The sequence below is a fragment of the Gymnodraco acuticeps genome, unplaced genomic scaffold (genome assembly GCF_902827175.1).
Source record: "Gymnodraco acuticeps unplaced genomic scaffold, fGymAcu1.1, whole genome shotgun sequence".
Lineage (NCBI taxonomy): Eukaryota > Metazoa > Chordata > Actinopteri > Perciformes > Bathydraconidae > Gymnodraco > Gymnodraco acuticeps.
In genome coordinates, this window is record NW_022992275.1 from 104,375 (window position 1) to 123,752 (window position 19,378).

General features: G+C 39.8%; 1 protein-coding gene across 2 annotated transcripts in view; it reads right to left on the reverse strand.

The window, feature by feature from the left end:
- Nucleotides 1-19,378, reverse strand: part of slit3 (slit homolog 3 (Drosophila)) — a 235,637-nt gene that overhangs the window by 62,821 nt on the left and 153,438 nt on the right. For both annotated transcript variants that reach the window (XM_034207325.1, XM_034207326.1), the window contains 2 exons: nucleotides 4,922-4,993; nucleotides 531-694 (listed from right to left, as the gene is read on the reverse strand). In XM_034207325.1, the coding sequence (XP_034063216.1) occupies nucleotides 531-694; nucleotides 4,922-4,993 (236 nt within the window). The remainder of the gene's footprint in view (nucleotides 1-530; nucleotides 695-4,921; nucleotides 4,994-19,378) is intronic.

A 19,378-nucleotide genomic window follows, 5' to 3' on the forward strand; every position in this document is an offset into this window, starting at 1 on the left:
TACATGGTGTAATTATTTCTGTGTGATAAACTCAATGCTGAGCTGTCTGTAGATGATAACAATGCCGCCTGTAATAAAGACCGTTATGTTTAATACATCCCCTGTGATGTTGAACTCTAAATCAAAGAGTTTCTTCTCCCAACAACATTACATCCAAAAGGGAACTTGCATTTAAATCCAATCTGTATATCATATAAACACATTGGTGTTTCTGAATAGTTCCAGGTAAAAAATAACTTTAGAGGCTCGATTATACTGAACAAGTATTATAGTCCCTGTGCCAAACGATGCAAAATCAATGGAGCAAAGATCCATTTGTATTTAAAGTTATTTTCCTGGATTTTATTCTTAAGGTGTTGGATACAAAAACAAAAAAAAGAGGAGGCTTCTTTTAATATCACCTTGAGTTAAGAAAGAGTCACATCATCACATGCCAAGAGAAGCACTAACTGCAGTGAGTCCTTCACTCTTGACCTGTTATATTTCAATAGAATATTATGTTTACAGTATGTGTGTTGATGCTGGCTTACCATTGCAGAGAAAATCCTTCTTCTGCACATCTGGGACGTTGAGGCCCCTCATGTGGGCGGGGGCCATGCATTGGGTGAAGGGAGCCAAGCCCCGCCTGGCTCTGAGCCAATCAGAGAGCCAGGACAGGTGGCAGTCGCAAAGGAGATTGTTGGAGTGCAGTCGTCTGAGAGAGATGGAGAAAGAAATGTGTGTGAGTGAAATGAAGAAGAAGAACATATCCTAAAATGTGCATTTGGAAAGGGAAAAGCCTTTCAAAAAGTGTGTCTGGATTATCTCAGTAAAAGCAAATGTTTTGTATCAGTTGGCACTGATTTGGTGGTGACACACACACACACTGACACACACAGAGTAATATCCCCAACTCTCATTTCCCGAAGGTCTGTGACAATATGACTTCCTTTAAAGGGAGGACACATAAGGCTGAATGACAATCTATTCAGAAAGACAGAGAAAAAAGAGAGAGGGGCACAAAGGTGGGATAGAATAGAGTAAATGAAAGATTTAGACATGAAGCGAGACGAAACAAATAGCAAGTAAAAAGGACAAAACAAAAATAAAAGAGAAAAAGAATAACAAAAGGAAACAATATATATTTACAGTTTATTCTTATTGTTTGTATGTCCCTGTTGCTGGGGACAATCCACAGAACATGAAAAAAACACTAACATTAGAATTATTTATTTGGAAAAAAGTGCCAAACCCAAAATAAGTCAATGAATTATCCCAAGAAATTAGCTCACTTTTCTGGAACAAGATGCTACTGATTTATTTGTTACGTCACTTTAAGGTTCTGAGAGACCATAACACATTTCAATACGGATGGGTTGTTAACACAAAACTGATAAAAAGCCAATTTATCTGCAGTGCTATTTGTCACACTTCAGGATGTAACTGAACATATGATTTTGTTCCTAGATGATCTGTTGATGCATTCTGCTAAACTGCATTAGACTTTGCTCATACAGTATAAAAGTGCAACAGTGCGAGTAGATTCAATGATAAAAAGATCCCTTCATCTGAATCATTTAAGACTTGTGGCATTAATTAAATGGTACAACTCAATATAGAACTCATCAGGTGATGTTTCGCAGAGCTGAGACTCTCTACAGGCTGCACTGACTGGATCTGACACCTTAAAAAAGAGGAGGAGAGAAAGAGCCATGAGGAGAAGCAGGGCGGATGAACAGCAGAATGTCTTGTCAGCATATTATATGCCAGCCGGGATATCTAGCCTTTTAGAAGACAGGCCTCCCTTTGTAATAAAGCAGAGGACAAATCCTATTATGGAACAGAGATGGGCTCATTGATGCTTTGATGCTAGCAGCGGGGGCAGTGGGTTTTAATCCCGCTCTCCCATTATAAATCCAGTTTATAGTCAAACCCCCGCATGGAGATAGCCACGTCCCAGCCCACCCCCGGCTCAGCCTTAATTACTGACAAGTAGGATTAAAACACAGGGGAGAATTGGAAGAGGCAGGAGGTATGGATAAAGTGCCTTGTGTGTGTGTGTGTGTGTGTGTGTGTGTGTGTGTGTGTGTGTGTGTGTGTGTGTGTGTGTGTGTGTGTGTGTGTGTGTGTGTGTGTGTGTGTGTGTGGGTGTGTGTGTGTGTGTGTGTGTGTGTGTGTGTGTGTGTGTGTGTGTGTGTGTGTGTGTGTGTGTGTGTGTGTGTGTGTGTGGTGTGTGTGTGGTGTGTGTGTGTGTGTGGGCTGCATTTAAGTGTAGCTGTAAGTCAGTGATAGTGTTAGTTTGGCTTATTGGTTGCGGGTGACTAAGGGTACGTGGTGTTTCTGTGAATGTGTGTGTGTGTGTTTGTTTGTGTGTTAGTATTCTTAGCATTTGCCTTGGAGGGTTAATAGGCAAAGTTACAGTACTAGATCAACATTGTACAGTGAGTCACACAAACACACACACTTGCACACACACGGATAGAAGCTGTGGGATTTCAAATCTTTCCATTGGTTTCATTCTGAATAAGAGACACCCAGCGGATCTCTCATTACTAATAGAATAGATAGACACTGCAGGAATCCTGAAAAAAGAGTAGCTGGCTAGGCTAGGGAGGTAATGCAGAAGTTTCCAAAAACACACACACACATTTCACAAAATCCCCGCCAATCAGATCAGGGACACCTCTCAACGTCTGATTGAATGAGTCGCTTTTATAAAAGCAGAAAATTCAATACTGAGATCAGAGAGCAGCAAAAAATAAAAGACACACCGTTTAATACAGAAGAGGAAGCAAAAGGAGGAGGAGGTCATGACAAAGGTTAGTGTAGCAGAACGGACAAAGAGGAGGAGGATGAACTGAGAGAGACCACTGAGCTTAAAAGAGATGGGGAAGAGGAGAAGAGGAGAAGAGGAGAGAAACTAAGAGGAACAAGAAGAAAGAGAAGGAGGAGAAGGGGGCACATAAGAGGACAGAGGGAAATGGGTAGAAGTGAACGAAGAAGAAACAAAAAGAGACCATTTTAGGAGAAAGGAGAATACAAAGGTGCCATGATGACGGAAAACCGAGAATTCCTGATAGGAGATGTAGAAAAAAGAAGATAAAGGGTGGAGTAAATGTGGAAGTTGTGAAAAATAGGGATGAACAATATGGCCAGAAATGTGAGATTTGATGCAAATATATGAGAGAGAAAATGGGAAGAGACAGTCCCTCAGTTTTGAGATAACAGATAAGGGCTTTGATTAAAAGATTTGGGTAACTCTGTTCTCAATCTGCTGGCCACTGCGTCGCTGCTGCCTGAATCCAATTTTAAAAAGCTGATTTCCAGCCATAGTGCCACTAGAGTTGCTGGAAATATAGAAACCATGCTATGTGATGGGCTGTTGAAGCATGCTGCTGTTTAAAATTCGAACAGAGCAAATGGTCGTAAAAGATAAATTGATTTCTGCTTGTATTTAGAAATCCCCATTTCTGAATGTTAAGTAGGGTTGAGCGACCACACAAGGGCCTCGTAAAAATGGGATTTGGGGAGGAAATCCCTTTCTATGCATGCTGGTTTGGCAGAATTCAACCCCAGTGTGGCCAGCAGGAATGCAACTCAATGGTCTAGCTCTGAGACAGTCCCACGGGATTATGGGTAGTCCGCCTAGAGATGTCGTGCCATCACCTTGGCAACTGTAAAATCTCAAGTAAATACAGCAAAAAAAAAAGACATGTATATACACAGATCAAACTCCCCTGCTGATCAATCAGAAAGTAAATTCGCCTGGCATTCATGATGGATAACGACTGTGTGTGTGTGTGTGTGTGTGTGTGTGTGTGTGTGTGTGTGTGTGTGTGTGTGTGTGTGGTGTGTGTGTGTGTGTGTGTGTGTGTGTGTGTGTGTGGTGTGTGTGTGTGTGTGTGTGTGTGTGTGTGTGTGTGTGTGTGTGTGATCACATCAGTAACATCAGTGTAGGAGGTTTCTTCTAATGAATCAAAGCAGATTGATCTACCGAGCCTGAACAAGGCTTTCTTGTGGTATTAATGAGGCTACAATCACTCAAGTGTGTGAGCATATTTGTCACTCTATCCAACTCTGTGTGTGTCTTTAAGGGTGTGCGAGTGCGTAATGACCACATGATTATTCACAGTCATGAAACAATAGGTGAAGTGGTCTCTTATTATGGACATGAGACATCGACTGGTGCCGTGTTGTTTGTGTTTGCGGCATAGTTTTGTGTTTGTAGTGCAAATATACAACGACATTGTGTGTGTGAGCATCTGTAGTATATTTGAGAAGTTGTGTGTGTGTGTGTGTGTGTGTGTGTGTGTGTGTGTGTGTGTGTGTGTGTGTGTGTGTGTGTGTGTGTGTGTGTGTGTGTGTGTGTGTGTGTGTGTGTGTGTGTGATCACATCAGTAACATCAGTGTAGGAGGTTTCTTCTAATGAATCAAAGCAGATTGATCTACCGAGCCTGAACAAGGCTTTCTTGTGGTATTAATGAGGCTACAATCACTCAAGTGTGTGAGCATATTTGTCACTCTATCCAACTCTGTGTGTGTCTTTAAGGGTGTGCGAGTGCGTAATGACCACATGATTATTCACAGTCATGAAACAATAGGTGAAGTGGTCTCTTATTATGGACATGAGACATCGACTGGTGCCGTGTTGTTTGTTTTTGCGGCATAGTTTTGTGTTTGTAGTGCAAATATACAACGACATTGTGTGTGTGAGCATCTGTAGTATATTTGAGAAGTTGTGTGTGTGTGTGTGTGTGTGTGTGTGTGTGTGTGTGTGTGTGTGTGTGTGTGTGTGTGTGTGTGTGTGTGTGTGTGTGTGTGTGTGTGTGTGTGTGTGTGTCTGTGTGTGTGTGTGTGTGTGTGTGTGTGTGTGTGTGTGTGTGTGTGTGTGTGTGTGTGTGTGTGTGTGTGTGTGTGCGTGTGTGTGTTTGTGTATACTCACAGAGTCCGCAGCTTGGGCATGTGGTTGAAGCTGGACAGGGGGATGAGGGTGATGTTGTTGTTGTTGAGAGTGCTGGACGGAGAAACAGAGAGAGGGAAAAGGGGGGAGAAAAGAGAAAAACAGACTGTTAGAAAAATAAAAACTCAGTGCCACTTTTCAGTTCTGCGGTCTAAACTCTGACGCAAGTTCAATTAAATTATATCCAGAATACAGGTTTGAGTTCCCGTCACCTTTTCCCTGACCTCTCAAATATCCAAGTTTGGGGATTTTTGAGCTTGAGAGTAAAAGGTGTATAACTATGTTTATAAAAAACATTATCTAGGTGGTTTCCCCAAAGGGATCACAAAATGAATTTTGAGGGATTCTGAGGTGGCTGGTAGAAAAGAAAAGACAAAAAAATATATATTCAGCTACAAAAGACCATGTTGACTCAGGGTTTTCAATAATATTATCTTGTGTTATACTGGATAGTTTTATCCATTCTAGTTGTGGAAAATTACACAAATTAAACAGTTTGAGAAAGTAAAACTATCCATAGGACAATAATACCATATATTACTGTAAACCCAAAATAATGTGTAGTCTTTATTTGTTTGCCAGTGTTCAAATTATTTAGTTCAGTACTTTGGTTTAATCGAAAAGCATTTAGAAATGCCTGAAAACATTTTTTGTTTTAATGAATGTTTCCTGAACAATAGATTGTATTTTTTGCTGCTTTTCCAAAGTTGGTAATGTGGAGATTTTCATGAGGGCTGAGGATAAAGGGGATTTGAAAACCAAATAAAACACATGATTTTTTATTCTCAGTTATATAAATACATGTTACTTAATTTGAATTGAAATCATAAAAACATCGATGGTACTATTCCAAACATCATAAAAACTGCAACACACTGCATCCGCAAATTCTGACCTTCTGTTCAGGGTGCCGCTATCGTGCCAAGTCATCACATAGAGTTTTAACTCATAATTTATTGATGCACGAACACACACAGACACACAAACACAGACACAGACACACAAACACACACACACATACACACACACACGAACAAACACCCTTGATGCTTTTTCCATCTCTAACTCATAAGCAGGTCACTGCTGTCTCTGACTATTAGCTCTCTCATAAACTACACTCTGTTTCATATGTAGTATCGACCTAAAGTGGAATGAAAAACAAGGTTGACTGTCATTACAAGCAAACCCATACACACACAAGCAATCCCACTCTGTGTGTCGGAGAAATTCTACACCTATCGATTCTCTGTGATTTTCATGTGCAGAAATGGAGACAGAAATGAGAGCATAGGGACAAAAATGCAAAAAAGACTATTCCATCAAAACAATCCACAGGGGGGATCAGATTGCATTGACAGGCTGGTAAGGCTGCATATACAAAACACTCAAGGGGGGGGGGACATATTGGATCACAAGCAAGTCCCTTATGACTGAAGCATTGCACACAAAAAATACAATATGACAAAACACAAGGCTCGATAAAGGCATACAATTTACATTATGGGGTAAATACTATGTTAAAAACCGACGAAATATTTATGTTGTTATAACAATCTTTTGTTTTGTGTTCTGATTTTTACCATTATACCTTAGATCTTAGCCGTTGTATTTAAATCAAGGTCTTCTTGCAACATGTACTCATCAGAATTTGCTTTGCTTTGTCTTTTCTTTTTGTATTATTGTCTCTATATAATTTGTATCTGTGTATATCAGTCCCTTTGTGAGTGCAAACAAAAAAAAAACAATAAAAAGTTGGTCACAAAAAAAGGAATGAAAAATAAATCGAAAACATTGGGAGAAAATGCTAAAAAAAGTATTCATCTTGTGCCAGATGTGCCAATAAACAATACATAATAATACATAAACTGGATGTTAATGGTATTCTTAAAACTGTTTTCTGACGGATCTTTGTATTATTAGTTTTGTTTATATTTCCATATTGATTCGGGCAGAAATACACAGCAACAAATAATGACCTCTCATTATAACTTGTGTCGCTGTCAAAATGGCATAAGGTCAGATTTCTACAGGGAAAAGTCAACATTGAAAACATTGTGAGATCCAGGGATTTCTTACATTTATACTACGGTATTATTTTTCTTGTGGTTTTTGGGAGCCAACATCAACACAAGCCAGTGCAACACTGTGCTTTGTTTTTGCCCAAGTATCATGGATCATTAATTTTTTCTGGATAGAAAATAGGGTTAGTTTACTTTACGTACCACCCGAAACCTTGTGTGTTCAAAGAGTCGTTGTTTCAGGACGAATGAAGACTGAGCGCTCATTTCTTATAACTGAAACCCATTTTTCACGTTTGACAATGTGTTTTTAATGCTTTCAGACGAGGACAAGGTTGTCTTTCTCTCTGGAAAATGGTCCAAATTCAAGACGAGAGGATTTGTTTTTTTACAGCATCTGCAAAATGTGTGACCACGGTGAGGTTTTGGATTTCGGCGAAAAAATCAAGGATGGTTTGTTTTACGCACTGTCGTCATAACTGTTCAAAAACGGCTCATTACCGGGGGTTTGGTGTGTTTTTACTAACACCCACTCAGCCTTAAAATAGTCTGTTTTTGCTTCACTCTGTTGATGTTACTACTTCTCTTTCTCTTTAATTCTCTCTCTCTTCCGATTCACTTTCTACAGTACATTCCCCTCTCTGCCAGTAAAGCCTCAGTGGCCTTGGTACACGGATAAAGTTTCACACTCAATCTCACATACACACACACACACACACACACGCACACACACACACACACACACACACACACACACACACACACATACAAACACACATACAAACACACACACACACACACAAACACACACACACACACACATTAGGAGTGCTGCTATGGTCAGCCCTGTCAGAGCTGATTCCACCCAGTATATATAATTGAATTGTGAAATAATAATAATTTCCCTGTGCAATTTCCCTGTCAGTTATTCTCCCACTCACTCTGTTTAACCCCGGTCCACATCTCTCTGCCTTAATAACGTAGCGACTGGACTGACTTAAGCCAAGATAAACATTAAAAACATCATTTAGAAGTCCGCAACTATGTTTTATATGGTGGTCGTTTTTTCCCAGCTTATTTGACACAGCCTCTGGCCATGACTGCACTCTTAAAAAAATCTTAGATGCTATTGGATTTGAAGTAATGTAAAAAAATATGTGCATTTTGGCAAAGGGGGAATTGTTGCAGGAAGTTAACCGTTTATTAAAAGCGAAGCATCTTAACAAACTTCTTGAAAGAGTCACAGTTTGCTTTCTTTTTGTTAAATTGCTAAATAAATTGAACTAGCATAAGTACTTGACTAAAGTGTACTTTTGCCTTAAAAAATAAATTATGTTTGCATTTAAAATCTGACAGAAATGTCATTAAAAGATGTGATACGAACTGGCACTAAGTGGTTTAAAATACAGACAAATGGCTTGAATACTGCACACTTGGATGTTCTCCAGTCAAGTCTTTCACAGTGGTTTTACAGTGTAAAGTATCTGATCAGTCTGATGGGGACTTTCCACTGCAGCCCACCTTCTGCCTGTCTAAACGTTATAATCCTGCAGCCTTAACAGATCCCTACACATACTGCACGTCCACCAAAAAAGCACACAGTGAACACTGGGTTGTTGGCTATGCAGATGCAGCTTACAAATGCGTTTAGCATTCTGTGTTCCCAAGTGACGTTATGCTTTGAGAGAAAAGCGTTTATTGTCTTCAATGCTTTATATTGTTGCTACATTCTGAAGTTGTTGGAAGCCACATAGTTACAGATACATGATTTAAACGCTAAATAAGCTTGTCAAAGACACTCAGATATCTGATATGCATCCTTATTATGAGTATTGAGGCAATCTAATAAACAATCATCAGTCAGTATCTCTGAAAGTGTCTGTTTCTTACAATATTCTTCAAAGAGCTTGCATTTATTATCAGTTATTTTAAGGTGGTCAATGTATTTTTTACTATGATATGGTTAGATTTTAATACAGAGCTCACATTTACATTTCACTTGAGGCTGGCTGCCATGCAGATTAATTATTTGAGAAAAGCTCTGAGGAACAAAAATAAAAAACACATTTTGTTTTTGCAGTCACGGTAAAAAGGAGCTCAAGGCCTACTCCAACACTGTTTGCGATATACAATGTATACAAAATGCTGATTCAGCTCTATTTCTTATTTTTAATTTGAGAAAGGCTGCAGTGACCGCTGCAGCGCTATTGCAGGATAGATCCATGATCCCTGAATATGTGCGTGTGTGGGTCAACATAACCAAATGTGTGTGTGTTAAGTGTGTATTCTTGAGTCAGCATGTACAGTGCTTGCGTGTGTCTGCATGCATGCTTTTTTACGCTGCAGTGGTCTCACTGTTGCAGTAAATGGGCCTCTGCAGTCAGTGATGGAGGAGACTCTTTAGAAGCAACCCACCAGGGAGATGCTATCGCTTTTGTTTGTACGTGCGTGTGTTTTTGCGTGCTTGTGTTTGTGTCACTTGTGTGTGTGTGTGTGTGTGTTAGATGGAGGGTGAGGGATGTTATCATATGTGTCTTTGCCGCAGCCTACACACTAAGGTCAAAGCCTTACTCGTCAATACTTCCTCCCTCATACAAAAAAACACACACGTACACAAGATTAAGGGGCTATTTGCAGAGGTCCAAACATCTTCAGCTCTACTTTTAAGGTTATAGATACGAAGCCAGGCATGAAAAATACCTTAAATAATACATTCTTAAAAACTGCTTTGACTTTGAACTATTTGGGAAAAAATACAGAAATCAATACCGAATCACATGCAATTGTACCTGTTAAATGTGTTAGATGAAATATATGTTTATTGTATATTGCATGTATATATGTCTAATCTGTCCCACATGCCAGATAATATTGGGAATTTATGCAGACATATTTGAAGGCATTTTATATACAATGTGGCTACTGTAGTGACCATGTGTATTTATGTTTTTCTGGTTGCTCTTGAGTTCTGTTCACTTGTATCTATTTAAGTCTGGCTCCACACAGTCTGAGCTTTTATTCTGTGTGTCTATGTGTTCGTGTAATAAAGTGAATTTTCTATTAGTCTATATTATGCTCAATCAGCCTTAACAGACACAGATCGATACACTGACTGAATGTCTGAATTACTACCGCCACTAAAACACAACACAACAATGTCACTTTATGACTGTGATTACAACCAATATTGACTTCACGTTCAATACGATTATTCTCCCTTGTTATCACTAACATTAGTTAAGGTCTTGTGAAAAAGGAGTAAAGGGACAGCTCCGATTTCTGAATTACCAAACATGATGTAAAACACATCGTAACATGTAGCAGTATCGAATTGTAATTTTAGTGTTCAGTACTTTTATTGGATAACATTTCTGATTATACACACACAGCAGAAGTGTTTGTGCAACAGTGTATCAGACAGTTCAGGATACATGTGAAAGGGTAGAAGTTATCCTGCCGTTGGGCATCAGTTTTAATACTTCAAACTTAATTCACAGAATACTGAAAAACTGCTTTCTTCATTGCTTCAAGTGTAATAAAACACCATTATTTATTAAAATGTTCTGCAATCATCTTGGAATATTTTATTCCAAGACCTGATGCCTCATTTCAGATAGACCTCCTGGGTAAAAGCCTTCTGGTGCGTTTGGCCCTACTCTAAAATCTCCGATCAATACTCCATTGTGGGAATGAGAGCACAGGCTGAAAGCACAACAAAGCAATTTTATGACCCTACTTACAACTTCATTGCTGTTACGATTGATCAGACTGCCTCTAATAATTGCAAACATTATATAGAAATCAAAGACAAGGATTCCAGACACACACAATGTTTCTATCATGGTCTTTTTAGAGGAATACCATACCATCATTTGTCTCTGATCCACCTAGGAGCTTCTCTGCAAGAAACTCTTACACAACAGCACCAGTTCCTCTAACATCTGTACATGTGTGAGGCGTCTTCATTGATTTCAGTGACTTATCATCAGGAAGGCAAGGTTAGGCAATTACCTACCTAAATGGTTAGACAAATGGCAGCTGTCCAGAGAAAAAGGATTAAGTCCTGGTTGCATCAGCATTCAAAATAGTAACAATTTTCTGCTAAATCAATTCATGTTTTAACACTGTTCACCACTTTGAGTGGATTTGCCTCCTGGGGCTTTCAAAATCTGTGTCTTCTTTTGTGTAAAGCTTATCTGAGGTAAACTTAAGGCATGTTTTTGTGCAAACGAAAATGTCCGGGCCTCAGAATTGAAAAAAATGAAAGTGCCATTTAAAAAGTTACTACTGCACAGAGTCGGATGAGTAATTTGATACATCCGCCTGTATGGTCTGTACCGTAAATATAAAGCTACAGCGAGCAGATAGCTTAGCTTAGCACAAAGACTGGAAGGAGGCATGGCACAGTTTCTTCCTGAATTGTTTTTGAACAAGTGCCCTGGCACATAAATCCCCATAAAACCAAAGAGGTTTAAACAAACCAGATACAACGTGCCTTTAGAGGCGCAGGATGTTGCTCCTGTGGGCAGACTTATGGTTTCCAGTTTTCTCATCAATTAAACATATATTATTACTCTTTTGTCGTTCATCCCAACACCAATTTTCTTTTCTTGAAACAACACATTGTACCATGTTTACTGCAGTTGTTTTTTGCCTTGGGTTCTAACAAGAATTTGTTTTTCTTGGAGAGATTTTCCCACACAGACACTGAAAAGGGGCCGACTATCGAAAGGCCTAAAAGACCCTTTATGAGTTGTGTGAAGAGCCCTCAGCATCTTCCCGGAGGCCTCATTACAGCTTCAGCAGAGGAGGCAAAAGGGAAACGCACGGACACTTCACTCCTTCAATGACTAATTTGTTTAACCCCTTCATACGCACCATTTACCCGCTCAGTGTGGAGAAAGAGAGCCTCGCAAAATGTGCCACTCTTTCAGTCGAACAGGTCACATGATCATTTAACCTCTTCACTCTTTCTACTCACTCCTTCACCATGAGAGAGACGGGGGAGGGAAGATATCTGTCTATAGGCAGCTCTTAAGATAAATATGTAGGTGTCTGTTGTGTGTGAGGCTGGATGTCTGTTTTCTTTCTCAATGAGTAATCCTAATGTTTCTTTATACGCCGGTGTGTGTCAGCTGGGTTGTGTAGGTGAGTGTGGTGATGTGCTTTGTTCATCACTGTGTGTAAGCCAGCACATTCAATGGCCAAGGACAAACAAGGATATACCTGTGTAAATGAAATTAGTCTTATAAGTGTATAACAAATGTATATGTTTGTGGGTGCACATGGAAACAGAAAAAGATTGCGATATGTGTACAAATGCTTTTCCCTTGCTTTCAGTGTCTCTTTTGATCAGGAGCTTGCCAATTGAAGTGATTTTTGACACTGTTGACTTTAACATGGATCTCTAAAGCGCCATGAGGTCTGCAAACAGGCTTTAAGTGCCTTTAGGTATAAGAGTTAAGGGCTTTTTGTGGTTGAATTGTCTCATATTTGAACTTTCCCACGGGGTTAATGCATGCTTTACTGCTTCGCCCTGGCAGCCTGGTGTTTTTTTGTCCATTTGTGTATTTGTGCTGTTGCATACATGTGTGTGTGTGTGTGTGTGTGTGTGTATGTGAGTGTGTGGGGAGCTAGTTTAATGAACTCTTGAGTGTTTGCACAACCAAAGTCGTGCCATTTACTCCTCTCATCTCTGAGAAAATTGACATTTTCTAAGTGTTGCCGTTGGAAACCACCCTGGGAAAGCTCAACCATTTACAGCCCTAACCAAAAAAAAAGGCACTTGGGGGTTGATATAATTATCATTGCCACAGACTAAACTCAGAAATGTTCATATTTTTTACCAAGTTAATATACAATTTTTTTTAAAGAAACCATGACATTTTAAAATCTGTTTCCACTGGAGATATCGCAGCTGAAATGTAGGAACATTTTTTTTTCTGTATTGACGTTTCAATTAACTGACGAATGGATGTTTATATTATTCCTCACTGAGACCAGTAGGTGCTGAGCGCTGCAAGCTTTTCAGATTGCCTGATGGACAAAGAAGGGAACTCTAACCAATAATGTGCCAAGATGTTGGCAAAGAGTTGTGACAAATAAAAATACCATGAGGGTATATTTGCGAGAAATCAAGGCTTTTGGAAGTGGGGTCTCAATTATAGCTCTGATTGAGCTAAAGTTACAAAAGCTGCCCCTCAAACCACAATCTGATGATGTTGATTTTAATCTAATTAAGTGACACTGAGAAAACAAGGATACAGGGTGATTATCACCGGACAAATCCATGTGGTTTGGCAAAAACGCTGTGTGTGTGTGTGTGTGTGTGTGTGTGTGTGTGTGTGTGTGTGTGTGTATGTGTGTGTGCAAGAAGCAGAAATGGAAGAGAATTAAGAGAGAAACGGAGTAGTGTGTGTGTGTGTGTGTGTGTGTGTGTGTGTGTGTGTGTGTGTGTGTGTGTGTGTGTGTGTGTGTGTGTGTGTGTGTGTGTGTGTGTGTGTGTGTGTGTTGAAGGAGACAATGCCAGGCTCTTGCTTACAGATATTTCACAATATGTCAGCCTTGTATTCTGATGGAAAACAAATTCTTTGAGGGTTTTCAAAAATGAAATTCTGCAAGCAAGACATGGAGAAGCAAGGGAGACGGCAGAGAAAAGAGGAAGAGACTAATAAGAGACTAATAATATGGGAAGGGGGAGAACAGGCGGAAAGAGAGATGCAAATCTAAATCTACTGATGATACCATTACACCTTAAACGGGAACAAATTAGATTGCAGATTGCCTCCCTTTCTCCTTTTTGCTCCCTCGTCATCTTTTTCGCAATTGTCTTCAACTCTGCTTGATTTCCACCTTAAATCGCTTTGCCTCCTCCTCCTCCTCCTCCTCCTCCTCCTCCTCATCACCATTTATCCTCCTCTTTCCTGTCCTGCCACCCAGTGGGATGTGATTTATTGTGAGTGGGTCAGACTGCTGGCACCGAGCTCTTCTGATATCTGACGCTAATCCCACCTCTGCAGAAAGCTTTGTTATAATTCCCCTCCTCTGTGTGAATCTGCTGCTGCTGCAGACTGAATGTGGTATCTGTTTACGTTTGTTAACAACCCCTGCCCTGTAGCATAGGCAAACTTTTAAAGATATTCCCCCCGTTTGTTTTATTTGTTTCATTACAGAGTGTTTAACATGACACTCTATAAGAACATATGAAGATGGACAGAAAGTGAAGATATAGGTGTAGCATTTGTATATCTGGGCTGCCATTGTCTCTTTAAATTAAACATTTATTAGGAGAAAGCTATTATTTCATTACCCTTTCTCTGTGTCTATTTCCAAACCAACAAACTGGAAAAGGCTTTCTGGAACTAACATCAGTATTTCAATGGAAACAATCAACTGTCACAGTTTTTCTTAATCTCAGTTACTGGACATGCTCCTTCAACACGTCATCTTATCCCCCCACCCTGTTCACCCTCCTGATTTTTCTCTTAATCCCGAAAAAAACCATATAAAACCCCCGTCATTATTTTGAGGACAGCAATTACCTTACGCATTACTTTTTCCTTTTCTCTTTTCCTTCCTTCCCCATCAACCTACCTCCCAACAAAATGTACACGTATCTTTTTTAATGTTCCTGCCTGCTATTGACTCTAACTCTCTTAAACTGAATTGTTTCATAATCTCTTCTTTCTTTCTTGCCTTTTTCTCTCAGGTCAGACCCTCCCTCTTCGCTTGGGCGCCTGTTGTTGCCAGTGTGTGATGGCTCTGCTCAGCTCGCTGACTCGAGCAGTCAGCGGGCTGAGCCAAAGGCCAGCCAAACCAAAATCACTGAACAGCAGAAAAGCTCCACTCCTCTGCTCTTCTTTGACCCCTCTGTGAGCACAGACACACACAGACACACAAACACACTAACACACATACGTACACACACACGGACCAATGGATACACACTTGCAACAAGATGTGGTCGAATATGCATCCACTTAAAGTGAATTTCCCTTATTCAGAAAGCTCTACAGAATGAAAAGCACACACACATCAGCTTTTGTATTACCAAACTTTTAGTTCAAGAAAGGTTCATTTCAGGGGCTTCGATCTAGCGCCCACTCGTCAGGGATATAAGACAGATCTGGAGGCAGGACCCGACCACAGGAGTGCAATCATTATTTGGGGGTGCAGCGGATCATCTGACATGGGGGGGCCTTCGTGCACACATACACACACACACACACACCGAACACTTACATACACACACAACTATACCCACTAACTGTTGTTTAATTAAGAGTGGTGTACCAGTGGAGTAAAAACAACTATTGGAAATTCATTATAACACTATCTGAAACAGATACTAAACAGCAAATATATAATTTATTTGCAGCCATACCAACTTGTTTTTCTGATTAAAGGACCATTAAAAAAACGTTGCCCATTTTCTGTCTTTCAATCTCTTTCTTTTAATTAATGTAATGACTGAAATATTAAAGTATGCCATTGGCTTTATAAACTAATCATTATGAAAACTCAATAATCTTGTCTGGTTTGGCTTTCTTAAACAAACTAATTCAATACCTCTTTTAAACCCATTAATTCTTAGTGAAAGAGACACTGGCCAGTACGCCCAACTTCTTCTGGAAAAATCTATTGACATAAAGTCACAATGAAACGACATTTTGAAAACATTTATATCTAGTTCATGTATTTCCTGTTTGAACAAGATTCTAGGGTGAGATATTGTGGAGGTATACTGTGGACATCTAAGACTATTATTATAATTACATTTAGAGAGAGGGACATCTTTTTTGGAGGATTTGAGACAGTGTTGTGGGTTAACATTATATGTATTGGTGGGGGAATGTTATATTATAAAATATACACTGGAAGTGTTAAGCTTGAGAACAATTCATTTGATAGAAAATTACGTTTTTGTATTTAATTCTGTGTGACTAAAAGGTTATTTATTATTAATGTGGCATTTCAATGTTTTAGTGTATCTCAGGGTGCCTTTTGCTCATGTAGTGTGCACAACCGACCAAAAATAAGCAATGTCCTTTTTGAGTACTTTTGGCTGTCTTTATGTGTGTTTGGGATGATTTCCTTTAGAAAAGTACTCGCTGTTCAGTCCCTGTATCTTTCCAATTCATCCTATTTCAACTTACAGCCATTAAAGTTTTGGCATCTGGCAGAAAAAAATCTTTGAGGAGTAAGGGAGGAAGTCAACAGCTCAGTGGGTGGAAACACAATACATGCCTTAAGCTTACGAGCTTGATGCACGTCATTCTTTCTCTCCGTGCTCTTCTCTTTTGTTTGGTCTCTCTGTTTACTTGAATGATCACTGACTGTCCTTGATTTGATGAAGTGTAACTCTATAGGTTTAGAGTAGAGGCTAACAATACATAACATTGTATTTATAAGAGGAAAGGGATGTGGTGTATGCCAAGTGTGAATACACTAGAATGGTGGTAAGAAGCAAAGAGAGAAAATAAAAATGGAAATATAGAAGGAGACGAAGAACAGGGGAAGTAAGACGAAAAGAAAGGTAAATCCTGCAGACACAAAATGATTGAGGAGATAAAAGAAGGAAGACATGTAAAATACAGACAGGATTGAAAAAAAGTGTGTGGTGTGTGTGTGTGTGTGTGTGTGTGTGTGTGTGTGTGTGTGTGTGTGTGTGTGTGTATGTGTGTGTGTGTGTGTGTGTGTGTGTGTGTGTGTGTGTGTGTGTGTGTGTGTGTGTGTGTGTGTGTGTGTGTGTGTGTGTGTGTGTGTGTGTGTGTGTGTGTGTGTGTGTGGCAGAGGGGTTTTGGCACACCAGTGACTGTCATACTTCATACGGGGGGACATATAGAGCTGCTCGGTGCACTGGAGCTCCACAAGGTGACTTTCACTCTGCCTGACACTCTCTCGCTCTCTCAAACACACGCGCACACACACAAACACACACACACAGACACAACACACACACACACACATACACACACACACACACACTTTCTTGTCTTTCTCTCACTCTAACTCTCTCGGTGGTACATCCTCATCCAGAAAGCGTTGCTTTATGGAGAAAAGTGATCATAAAATATTCAGCCGTTCCTCTGCTCTTTAGAGTGCTGCTTCTCAGGCCCTGCGTGTGTGTGTGTTTGTGTGTGTTTGTGTGTGTGTGTGTGTGTGTGTGTGTGTGTGTGTGTGTGTGTGTGTGTGTGTGTGTGTGTGTGTGTGTGTGTGTGTGTGTGTGTGTGTGTGTGTGTTTGTCTGTATGTGCGTCATGTCTGGACATTTCATGTAATGGCGGTGTGAGTTCTCCCTTTTTTATATCTTACTTATATAACCATATTGCCTTTTCCTCCATTCACCTGTCTCCCTTTGCCACATCTTCAGTTTCCATCTGTCCTGGTAGTTTTTGAAAAATTGTATTTCTTTCAGTTCAGTGGAAGTTTTTGCAGTTACTTCTGACCGGCTTCTTATTCACTCTCGTTGTCATTCACTCTCAATCCCCACTCGTCCCACATGTCATATTTGTATAACAACAGCAGAAAGGTTGGCTGTTCTGCAGAAGAGGTCAAATATGGCCTCAAAGTCTGACAGTATTTGATATTTAATTTAGTCCTCGACAGTTAAGCATATTTGCTTTTTTAAGCTTTGAAATAGGTGCTATGATCAATAGTCAGACTTAATGACTAGATAATAATTGAGTATTTGGCTCACAACCACTTCTATAGGTGTTATGATAATGTCTGATTTCTCATGTTATTGATACCGTCAAGCCTGCGCATAAAGCAAAGACTTGGCAACGGAAATCCATAATGGCAATGTACAAATACTAAATACACATCCCATATTCATGGGAGGACGTGTCCTTCAACAAAGATGTGAGAACCTGTAGCCTTGATAGGCAGTAATGTACAACGCCAATGGTGGATTTCTTAGTATGGGTTCATTTGAGCTACAGAGTGAAGTGACTTTGCAGTAAATTGTGGGACATACCCTACATTTCCATCACCCTGAAAAATATAGACCTTTGATCTGAAGATAAATGATTCACTGAAAAACTCCCCCTCTTTACAGTATATTTTCTGACTTAGATAGAGTCGCTTTTTGAAAAATGAAACTGATTAATTCTATTAATATCTAAAAATGATCAAGTACTTATCATCTATTTTCATTAATCTTCGTTGTCAGCGTAGAGAAAAAAGTCAAGTCGAAAGATCAGTGAATGAAAACCGCATCTAATTCAACCGGTTGAAAATGGGCGTATGAATAATTATTAATTAATCAGCTTCACATTAGCCTGACATCGCTGCTCTCCAGTACTCACGAGTGTTCACACACACATGCGCACCCAGCGACCACACGTGGCTGTGTACGTGCTTCCCTGTCAGAACCATTAGTGAATGTATGATTGTGTACTCATGCATTTATTAAAACACTTCTGCATGTTTTCCCCTGTGTGTGTGTATGGGTGCCCTTTTCCCGTCTCATTGGGATGCAAGGCGAGGGTTCGTGGAGTGAGAGCTGTCCGGGCTAGCGTTGGAGTCATTAGTGCGCTCGTTAGTCCAGTTATGTTGAATCAAAATTACCATTCATCATCACACAGGGACCCATCATTTATTCTGATGTGGCCTGGCAGACACATGCGCTAACTGGATTAACTCATTCAAACACACGCAGACACACTTGCTGAAACACAGTGGAATTCAAAATCAGGCGTTAGCTGTGTGGTAAGTGTTTTAAAATAGATTATATATTATTGATTGAGACATCGCAGGGCATTAGCAATGATTGGTTTGCCCTTGTGAATGCAAATCATGTAAAACATGTCTCTGCTGAAGACAAATGTAACTGAACAGAGAATAATAAATCAAGAATATAAGCGCTAAAGAACGATTTTTAACTAAGTGTTCAATTGGGGATTTAATTGGAGGCTAAAGGTTAGAGAAATTAGCTTATTGGTTCAAATCTTCAGATCAAGGAGGAGCACTTTACTGTAATTAAGCTACCAAAACGTTGTTGTATAATCAAAACAAGATAATGACACATAATGCATTTTCACCGTACCCACATTTTAATGGCATTATTTGGAGATAATAGCAGTTTTTCCTGCTTTTCTATATGATAATATTCAAAAAACACATCAGGGTAAGGCAGAGGAAGGCTGGCCTGCATTCAACAACGGCACTCAGCATTAAAATTGGCTCTCTGAGTGAAAACACACTCACTCACTCAGTCATTAGTCGCTACAGGAGGAATGCCTACCATCTGCACTGACGTGATTGCGAAGACGAGGAATTCTCGGGAATCAAACCGACAAAGTGGATCACGCAGGTCCTCTGCCAAATATAAAGACTGTGTTTATCTCATAACTACATTTCCACTTCTGCTGTGTTTATTGGCCTTACAAGAAATAGCTAATACAGTACAGCTTAGACCG